Source organism: Haliotis cracherodii, unplaced genomic scaffold (genome assembly GCF_022045235.1).
Source record: "Haliotis cracherodii isolate W230 unplaced genomic scaffold, xgHalCrac1.p SCAF_11, whole genome shotgun sequence".
NCBI classification, from domain to species: Eukaryota; Metazoa; Mollusca; class Gastropoda; order Lepetellida; family Haliotidae; genus Haliotis; species Haliotis cracherodii.
Genome location: NW_027266266.1, coordinates 41,452,682 through 41,463,951, shown reverse-complemented (window position 1 = coordinate 41,463,951; position 11,270 = coordinate 41,452,682). Strand labels below are relative to the sequence as shown.

Sequence of the window (11,270 nt, the reverse complement as noted above, 5' to 3'; positions counted from 1 at the left end):
GTGTAGTACTATGACTAGCGTGTAGTTCTATGACGAGTGTGTAGTACTATGACGAGTGTGTAGTACTATGACGAGTGTGTAGCACTATGATGAGTGTGTAGTACTATGACGAGTGTGTAGTACTATGACGAGTGTGTAGTACTATGACGTGTGTGTAGTACTATGACGTGTGTGTAGTACTATGACGAGTGTGTAGTACTATGACGAGCGTGTAGTACTATGACGAGCGTGTAGTACTATGACGAGTGTGTAGTACTATGACGAGTGTGTAGTACTATGACGAGCGTGTAGTACTATGACGAGTGTGTAGTACTATGACGAGTGTGTAGCACTATGACAAGTGTGTAGTACTATGACGAGTGTGTAGTACTATGACGAGTGTGTAGTACTATGACGTGTGTGTAGTACTATGACGAGTGTGTAGTACTATGACGAGTGTGTAGCACTATGACGAGTGTGTAGTACTATGACGTGTGTGTAGTACTATGACGAGTGTGTAGTACTATGACGAGTGTGTAGCACTATGACGAGTGTGAAGTGCTATGACGAGTGTGTAGCACTATGACGAGTGTGTAGTACTATGACGAGTGTGTAGTACTATGACGAGCGTGTAGTACTATGACGAGTGTGTAGTACTATGACGAGTGTGTAGTACTATGACGAGCGTGTAGTACTATGACGTAATATTTTGGGAAGTGTGAAGGATTATCACGAGAGCGTAAGATCTTGGCAAGTGTAGAGGATTATCACGAGTGTGTAAGATCTTGGCTAGTGTGGAGGATTATCACGAGTGTGTAAGATCTAGGCTAGTGTGGAGGATTATCACGAGTGTGTAAGATCTAGGCTAGTGTGGAGGTGATGTGAAGTGAGGTTAATATTGCTTACGAGATTATTGCACTTGTACGGCCACGTGCACACAAGTGCGCGCGTTTGTGCGTGCGTAGGTGACTGTTGGTACTAGTCCGGACTAATGCTCCCTTGATAGTGCCAGCCCACTGATACACCCTGTTGCAGTTTAACACGGATGCTCTACTCGGACACAGTGTACTGACTCAGACCCTACCGGTCCTTGTTTAATGTCCATAAAGACGAGCACCAGACAGGGTAATTCAACAAGTACCACCTTTTAACGTCTTTTGGTATGACGTGTCCAGGTGATCGACCCACCGACCTTTCGCTCTCCAGTCAGACGCTCTACCATCAATATCAAGTTGAACATTTATAAGTCTTTGACATGACATAGAGATGAGTAACACACACACATTACATACTACCTGATCTATACCAGCCACATAAAGAAACTGTGCACGGAGAAAATATAGATATAAGGGCACACCGTCCATATATGAAAGATAGGTTTGAACACAGCAATTATTGGAGACATTCAAACGCTCATGCACGTGCCATGCGATATGACGTCATTGATGCGGGCCTATGGACGTGCAATGTGTTACTGCACGTGCATCCTGTGCAGCTGAACACAGCATGTGCAACTCAAAATTCGCTGTCACTTTGGGAAGTATGATCTGTGGTCATTCAAAAATTCAAAACTTCTCAGGCGCAGACACAAGCATATCACAAGCAAATCATGCCAAGATTGACAGCTGCACAGCGTCATGAAGCCATTGGAATGATCCGAGCAGGAAGGAGGCAACAACAGGTGGCAACACATTTCCAATGCCATCGTAACAAATGGCGTTGCCGACCACCCACGTTCAGGACGTCCCCGAGTAACGACGCCAAGACAGGACAGATGGATTCGAGTTACACATCTCCGACACAGGTTCCAAATGGCAGTAACGACGTCCCAGACAATTCCTGGACTGCGCCGTATCCATCCCAACACTGTCAGGAATCGTTTACGTCAGTACGGGATTCGACCACGACGCCCTGCCATACGTCCCATCCTGACACACCGTCATCGATTCAACCGTCTAAGATGGTGTCGAAATCATGTTCGCCAACCTCGAATATGGTGGAGAAATGTGGTCTTTACAGATGAATCGAGGTTCAACATTTCCCACAGTGACGGGCACCAACGTGTCTACCTGCGTTTGGGAGAACGTTATGCACGCAACTGTATTGTGGAGAGGAATCGTTTTCGAGGTGGCTCTGTGATGATTTGGGGTGGGATAACAGCACGGCACCGAACCCGTTTGGTGGTTGTTTAGGGCAATCTCACCGGTGTTGGCTACAGAGATCAAATTCTGAGGCCTGTGGTCATTCCTTTCCTGCAACGTCATGGCCCGGGATTGACATTTCAACAGGACAACGATCGTCCTCACACGGCTAGGGTCGCAATGGATTTCCTTCATCATTACGATGTCATGTTACTGCCATGGCCTGCAATTTCTCCAGATCTCTCCCCAATAGAGCAGGTATGGGATGAAATGGAGCGCCGTCTGCGTCGTCTTCCACATCCTCTAGATAACGTCCGTGACTTGGCACAGGATTTGAGGAGGATATGGCAGGCCATTCCCCAGGCCTTCCATGCCCATTTGGTGGACTCCATGCGTCGCCGATGCACTGCTGTGATTCACGCACAGGGTGGTCATACCCGTTATTGACTTAGTGACTTTGTCGTTTGACCCCCTACTCCATTTTGATCTTCTGACGTCATCGTAACAGATGTTCAGGTCCCCTTGACATTTTCTTAGGGTCCGATCATTCAGCTGCTACAGCGTCTGCATCATTTTGTTCTTGCTGTGTTGTATTTCAATCCAGAATATATTTTCTCCGTGCACAGTTTCTTCATGTGGCTAGTATATATACAAACGGGGGCACGTGTGGCCCAGTCGTCTAAAACGCCGCGTTTCGCTGTGCAGAGTTGCGTCCCTTGGGCACGCAAGGAAACTATGATTGTGGGTTCGTCCCGATTATGTTTCTAGGTTTGTCAGCACCATACCCGTGCTCGTGGGTTTCACCGAAGTGGTAAACGTCTGAGGCCTGCATCACTTCGGGCTCTCCTCCCACATTAAGCTGACACACTGCGATACAACTGTAATACTGTCAAAAGCGGCGTTAAATCCAAATCACTCACTCACTCACTATATACAAACCTATGCACACCAAGCCGGTCAAACAGCAGTATTGGAGCAACTTTTATTGTGTAAAAAAAGCTCGAAATATTAAGGAACGTCTTCAGTATACTCTCTAATCTGCAGTTCCACAAGGTTTCTTTACATTTGACGGCCAGTTACAGAACTGATGCTCCTCGTCAAACACCGTTCCTGAAATGTTAAAATAACAGCACTATACTGTCGGTTGACAAATATAAATGATAGCACATCTTGTTGTATCATTTGTTTGTTTGTTGTTTAACGTCACACTCAGCAATATTCCAGCTATATGACGTAAGTCTGTAAATAATCGAGTCTGGACCAGACAATCCAGTTATTGGCATCATTAGTATCGATTCGATGACATGCATCAACCAAGTCAGCGAGTTTGACCACCCGATCCCGTTAGTCGCCTCTTACGACAAGCATGGTCATCTGTTGGTTGCTGAAGACCTATTCTAACCCGGATCTTCACGGGAATCGTGTTGTTTCAGATGTCAGTTGATTAGGACAGCAAATACCTTTATACCGGAAATGCCACAAGTAATTGTATCTAAAGTTCGATTTCAGTCCACAAAGATGTCTCAAAATACATGTGACACAACCTGTAGACAACCCCAAAGAAAATGGATTAATCAGAGCTGCCTTTTATGCAAGCAGAAAAACTATTTGGTTGTCGATGTACAATATTAAACACGGGATTTGGCTGGAGTTTATATCAGTTACAGCTGCATAACCAGATATTTTATCAACTAAAACTACGTGCCTGAATATTATTTAAACAGAACTACTTTGCAACAATGTAATTTTTGTGGCAGACAATCTTTTCAACAGTCTGAAGCATAATATTTTTTTAAAGAATTCTCTGTGGCAATAATTACATTTCGCTCCAAGTTTGTGTTATAAATATGCAAGAATATGATATGCTTTTTAGGTGAAGAGAACCAGAGGCTTTATGACCAGTTAATTATTGGTACCGTCTGGACAGTAGTTGTGTCCGTAGAAGTAGCCGTTTTGACATGTGTAGTAGGTGTGGCAACCTCCCTTTGCGTCGGCGTAGCGCTTGTCCGGGAGCGACTTACAGTCTACCACATCCTGACAGGGCCACGAATTATCTATGGGTCTAGAAGAAGAAGAAGAAAAAGAAGTAGAAGATGAATGAGAAGTATTGGTAGAAGGAGAAGGAGGAGGAGGAGAGAAGGAGAATAAGGTTGAGCAGAAGAAGGAGCAGGGGAAGGAGAAGAAGAAGAAGGAGCAGGGGAAGGAGAAGAAGGGGCAGGGGAAGGAGAAGAAGAAGAAGGAGCAGGGGAAGGAGTAGGAGAAGAAGGAGCAGGGGAAGGAGTAGGAGAAGAAGGAGGGACGGAGGAGGAGAAGGAGGAGAGGAGAAGGAGGAGAAGAAGGAGCAGAGAAGGAGAAGAAGGAGCAGGGGAAGGAGAAGAAGAAGGAGCAGAGGAAGGAGAAGAAGAAGAAGGAGCAGGGGAAGGAGGGACGGAGGAGGAGAAGGAGGAGAGGAGAAGAAGGAGCAGGGGAAGGAGAAGAAGAAGAAGGAGCAGGGGAAGGAGTAGGAGAAGAAGGAGGGCCGGAGGAGGAGAAGGAGGAGAGGAGAAGACGGAGCAGAGAAGGAGAAGAAGGAGCAGGGGAAGGAGAAGAAGAAGGAGCAGGGGAAGGAGTAGGAGAAGAAGGAGGGACGGAGGAGGAGAAGGAGGAGATGAGAAGGAAGAGAAGGAGCAGAGAAGAAGGAGGAGGAGGGGGAGAAGAAGAAGGAGATTAGAGGGAGGAGAAGAAGGAGATTAGAACGAGGAGAAGGAGGAGAAGAAAATTGTTTCATTAATTTGACACGCAAGGTAATACAAATGTTCATAACAAATATACAATGTCAAGCCATATAGCCTATGAGACACACGGCATATATACCAATATGCGTTAAGTAACTGGATGCGCTTACAGATCAAAATATATATTCCTGTGGTGAACATTACATCTTACGTCGGATAAGGTGGGATACAGGGAGAGCCTCCCCTGAAACATTTGGGATACTAGTGCTACGAGGGGGTTAAAAACCAATCGTTTGCCAATAAGAGTACGGTTTGTCGACAGGGGACATCTGTAAAAATGTAGCAGCTCCGTTGATAATACATCAATTTGAATAGCGACGGAGTCGTTACGGAAGTATGATTAAGCGTATTATTTTGTATAACTGTGTTTATTGACACCCGACTTAACAATCGTTACCTAAATAACACAAGTACAGTATTTTTTTAACGCGGAGACTGATAATGACGCGTTGGTGTACGTTTTTTAAGTTTTTTAAGTAGTACTCAATGACTCATGCTCAAGTACTATTTATTAATTCACCGGCGCTATAAACAGTGTGTGGCTTTGTTCCCAGAGCTTACCGTTCCTGTCACATCCTCACACAATCCAAACGGAAATAGAAAATATGAACAATTAAATTTCTCATCCTACTGACCCTACATTCTTAGAAAACATTACGAACATGACTTGTGTTTTTGATCATATTATGCATTTATGTTTTTCCGATGTTAAATATTCTTTGAAGGATTGCTAGAGATAAAGATGCAATCGTACAAAGGACTCTTAGAGGAGTCTTACGATTACGGGAAGGGTTTTGTCACTTTTATTTTATTTCTGATTCCCTTTCAGGGTATTTTCCTAACTAGATCCTGTATATCATTGTTCATTCGCTCAAATTGTGAGCTTTGCTAATACAGGTTTCTCATTGCATCACGCTTCATATTAGATTAAAGTTCAAAGGGAATGTCAAAAGTTTATCTTGACAGACTTCAAGGATATAAAGAAGTGAAATGTACTAAAACAAAGAAATCATTCATTGATTTCCCCTGGAGACAAGAACTGATTAACATAAGAACTGAAACTGTCGAATTAACATAACTCATCACTGCTATTTACGTGCGGGATTTTCATTTTTGTTCACGTTTCTAACCCCAAAAAATCCCGACTCAAGTAGGTTACTGAACACAATCGTGGCTGTTTTCGCTGACAGACAGTTTCTGACAGCTAAGCTCAATTGGCCGTAAGAAATGTTCTTAACAGAGATTTAACAAAACTTTTTCAGCTCATAATTCATCATTAACTCGTAAATTTTAGACTCAAAGTGCACTCAGACTGAAGTCAATGACACGGGAATGTCATGCATAGATGAATATAAGTCTTCATCAAGAATGTAAAAAGAAATGATGGCATTTCTGCAGTGCAAGTCAGTATGTTTCTAATACAGAAACACCTTACCTGTGAATCATAATTTAATGTCAAATCTTGAATTATATGCATTAAAATAATCATTAAATAATAATACACATATTTTTTAGGAGCCGGGTATTTTGTGTGAGTTATTATCCTTCATTATAACGTCATTGCACTGTAATTTCTTATCTGATAACAACATGTTTTTCGTGTCTCCAATGAAACAACCCTGCCGTTGACACGAGTGGAAAATACTTCAAGGGGAAAGTTAATCTATTCATTTACCGGGTAGGACAATAGGTCTTCAGAAACTTTGGCCGAAAGAGGCGACTGACGGGTGGCCAGGCTCGCTGACTTGGTTGATGCATGTCATCGTATCCCAATTGATGTTAGACTCACTTATTTACAGACTTCCGACTGGAATATTGCCGAGTGTGTTGGATATGGCTCCGCACACATTCACACGTCAGCCACAAAATCTTTTGACATGTGGAACGCATTTCTGTGCAAAACGCCCATTTCAACGTCGGTAGACACGCTATCTTCCATCTCGGCGTTGGAGAAGAAATCGTGATTCATCACGTCACTGAACCAGACTCGTCGCCATTCATTGTCGTCGATGCAAACGTCTCAATACAGGGACAAATGTCGGTCTTCTGCGTCTGAATCCCACCACTCGCGTACGATTCCCGATTGTTTGGTCCGATACCCACCTCAAACCAGGCACATGTCATGCAGTCGCGGGGGTAGTAGCATGTCCATAACGTAGGTGTAAGACCCGATGTAGCGATCTTGTGCAGGGGTGGTAACTCTTCGGGTCTTGGGTTGAATAGAGGCGGGAGTACCGATCCCATAAATGCGATATGGTGCTCTGGTTAGATGAAACTACGTGCGACTGCAAACTGGGACTCTCCAGCTTCAAGACGTCCTATGGCGATGTTGCCATTGGCAGCATTCACTCTCGGCATTTTCCCACTTACATTAGTCGACAAACGTATGACAAAATGTTGACTGACGTTTTGACCTTTTATAGTCATTGTTACTGCACGTGATTGTCACAACTAGCACGTGCATTCTGCTTTAATTTTCTTTCCATGCAATTTTCGCACAGTCATATGTGCTGATTAAAGCTACAAAAGTCAAAAACGGTTGCGCTTATGCACTACACGAATGTGTGACTAGTATCGTTCAATCAAAAATTGATCAATCATTGCATTTGTATTGAATGTTTCATAAATAAACAAAATCAACATTCTCATTATCGTGTTTCTTTCTTGAAGAGTGTAATACAAGCCAATATATGGCAAATATCTTCATAAGCAAATAAAACTTGGTACATACGGATTATACAATTACAAACAAAGGAGCACCTTCTAGGCAATAGCGGGGCGGTCGGGTAGCCTAGTGGTTAAAGCATTCGCTCTTCACGCCGAAGACCGGGTTCGATTCCCGACATGGGTACAATGTGTGAAGCCCATTCCTGGTGTCCCCCGCCGTCATATTGCTGGAATAGTGCTAAAAGCGGCGTAAAACCGTACTCACTCTAGGCAGTAGCTTAAGGCATAGTGATTTTTTAACACCTACTTGATGCATAAACCATCCTTTGAACTGAACACTTCATTGGAGGCACACTTGATGACTCCCTTACTGCCGTTGACGCATTCGGTATAGGAGAAGCAGGTGTACAAGTAGATGCCGTTCTCCAATCCAGTGCAGTCCAAGGTCCAGGAAGCTGTGGGCAGAAGTAAACGCTTCCTATTATCTGTCTGGAATCAACCCGTGCGATTCCGGGTAAGAATATACGTCACCAGCAACCGATGCTTGTCCTAACTAGCGACTATACTTGTAAGAGGCGACTAACGGGATCAGGTGGTCAAGCTCACTGACTTGGTTGATGCATGTCATCATATCCCAATTGAGTGGATCGATGCTCATGATATCAATCACTGGATTGTCTGGTTCAGACTCGATCATTTGCAGACCGATGTCATATAGCTGGAATATTGCTGAGTGAGGGGGTAAACAGCAAACACAAAACAAACACTCACTCTGTCTGGAATGTTCCTGAAGACAGTATGCTACGAACGCTTATGTGACGTTGTTGTAAAAGTTCACACAGAGCGTAGCTGTCACACATATATTTGTATAAATAAACATGTAAGGATGTTCCCCTTTATCAAAATAGTGAGTGGGGGAGTTGGGTTTAACGCCGCTTTTAACAGTATTCCAGTTATATCGCGACATGTCAGCTTAATGTTGGAGGAAAGCCCTGGGATGCCGGGCTCAGACGTTTACCACTTCGGTGAAAACCATGAGCACGGGGACCCGTGAAGATTCCGGGGTAGAGTAGGTCTTCAGCAACCCATACTTGCCGTAAAAGGCGACTATGCTTGTCGTAAAAGGCGACTTACGGGATCGGGTGGTCAGGCTCGCTGACTTGGTTGATACATGTCATCGATCCAAATGGATCGATGCTCATGATGTCAATCACTGGGTTGTCTGGTCCAGACTCGATTATTTTAGAGACCGCCGTCATATAGCTGGAATATTGCTGAGTGTGGCGTTAAACAACAAACAAACAAATCAAACAAACATGAGAACAGGTATTGTGCTGACAAACCTAGAAACATAATCGTGGCGAACCGGGATTCCAACCCACAATCTTAGGTTTCTGGCGAGCCCAAGGGACGCAACACTGCACAGCGAATCGCTGCGCCTTAGACGACTGGGCCACCCTTGCCCCCCTTGATACATACGAGTTCAAAACGATGGAGTCGACAAATTCAAATTCGAATTCAAATACCCCAAATACTTCAACAATAAGGGAAACACAAGGTATTTTCATCAGACTAACATACATATGTTATGATCGAATGTATACTGAGTCAAATTAAAAACTTCACATTTTTAAAAGCAATCCCATATATGATATACAACGGACAAATGTATCACAGAAGGTAATTTTTAATCATTTATGTCCAAAGAAGGATTTTAATTAACGGTGGTAACCATAATTTGTTCCAAGCACCTACAGTATTCGGTAATAACATCAACAGTTTAAATCATAAGTCCCAAGCACGAGAATCTGATGGCACACAAGTTGAGTAGCGTTTATGGCCACCATGTGCGTTGACAACTGTCACACAACGCCTCCGCATGGACCTTGTGATGCTTGGGAACACATGATTGGGAAGACGACGCCATTGTTGCTGCAAAATGGTGCCAAGATCTTGCAAATTCTGTGGTTGGTTCTGGAGAGTGCGCAGACTTCTGCCAAGAGCATCCCAGACGTGTTCGATGGGATTGAGGTCGGGAGACCTTGACGGCCAGTCCATGACGTTGACTCCCGCATTCTGAAGGAAATTCCTGGTCAAAATTGCTGTGTGAGGTCTAGCATTGTCGTGTTGGAAGATCAAACCGGGTCCATGTGCTGCCATAAAAGGGAGAAGTTCTGGTGCCAGTACCTGGTCGCGGTAAGCAGCAGCGTTGAGGTTTCCACGGATGACAAGAAGCCTGAAACGTGCATTGCCACAGAAAGCACCCCACACCATGACACTTCCGCCTCGAAATCTGTCAGCTTCCTGTACACAACACTGGGCGTAACGTTCATGACGGCGCCTCCACACCCTCGCCCTACCATCAGTAAATCGAAGATTAAATCGGGATTCATCACTGAAGACGACCATCGTAAGTGTCGCTGTGCCCACAATTGACGTTGACGTCTGTGTAATTAAGTCAGAATCGGGCCGCAGTATGTGCTTGAAGGTGAGCAGTTCTCAGACGGTTTCGAACAGTTTGCGCACTCAGTCTACCCCTAAACAGTTCATTTCTGGTTGATGTAGCCGTCAAAAATCGGTTACGGATGTGACGTAAGACAATCTGACGATCCTCTGCATGTGACGTCACACGTGGTCGACCTGGCCGAGGGCGTAAATCCTGAACAGTCCGTCGACAGCCCATCGTCCTTGCGACTTTAGCTACGGACGTTCCCGTCTGCAACATGCCGATGGCACGTTCACGTTGCACATTTGAAAGGCGTGGCATGACAAATGGCCGAAAAGACTTTTGTTTTCTTGTGTGTTTTTTGTTTTTTTAATGACTGCTAACAAGTATGGCTGAAAACACGTGCGTTATTATGACCACGTGACCAGTTGCACGTGAAAAACCACTTTTGCCACTATAGTGCTGTGCACATGATTTTGATCGATTCACCTTCACCTTCTGAAGACAATACGTGGCCATTACTGTTTAAATACACAATTAGAGCCCACAATGATAACTGGTCAAAATCTTAAAATTTAAGGTTTGTGAAGTTTTTATTTTGGTTCAGTATATATTACAGACAGGTCGAGAAAACCGCGAGATAAAACATATGATTTTTTATCGAAAAGGAAATTACAGTTTAACAATAAATATCTTGAAACATGAAAAATAGAAACCACAGCGATGAGGACGGTAGCATAACGAAGAAATACACATTGAAATGAAAGTGTCCATCTTGTCCTCTTGGTTTTACGGACTAGTCATTATTTGACCAGTTCGGTACGAAACGAAATTATATCAAAGTTAGATTATGTCTTAACTGAACAGATACAGACTGCGTGTCCTGACCGTCGGTGTGTTCAATCTATGCAGACACTACAATGTTCACAGGTGATCTTACCAGCAAGCGGTATGGCCAGGCACAGGATTAATGTTTTCAACATGGTGACCATTAGTGTCTAACAAGTTGGTTAAGGTGATAAGACGAGAATGTTGGCCCTTGAATCCGGGAGATAAGAACTGAAAGTGTCTGGGCAGTAGTTTACTCTGTGAGGACTAAACTTTGTCGACACAAATGAGTTCAATCTATTTCTGTAATGTTGTGATAATCTTTAAGACCCTACAGGACCTATATATTTCTGTTGTGACATTATGACATTGTCGATACTGGAGCACTTATATAATTATGTAATGGAAACATTATTTTCTCGAAACGGAAGAGAT

At 43.8% G+C, this 11,270-nt stretch overlaps 1 protein-coding gene across 1 annotated transcript; it reads right to left on the bottom strand.

Annotated features, from left to right (window-relative positions):
* Window positions 1-3,090: 3,090 nt before the first annotated feature.
* Window positions 3,091-11,055, bottom strand: LOC139455809 (uncharacterized). The gene is made up of 4 exons (XM_071237357.1): window positions 10,948-11,055; window positions 7,869-8,016; window positions 4,037-4,182; window positions 3,091-3,230 (listed from the first exon to the last, which is right to left on the bottom strand). Exons 1-4 carry the CDS (start codon window positions 10,997-10,999, stop codon window positions 3,154-3,156), a joined length of 423 nt encoding a protein of 140 aa, XP_071093458.1. The 5' UTR covers window positions 11,000-11,055; the 3' UTR covers window positions 3,091-3,153.
* Window positions 11,056-11,270: the final 215 nt, after the last annotated feature.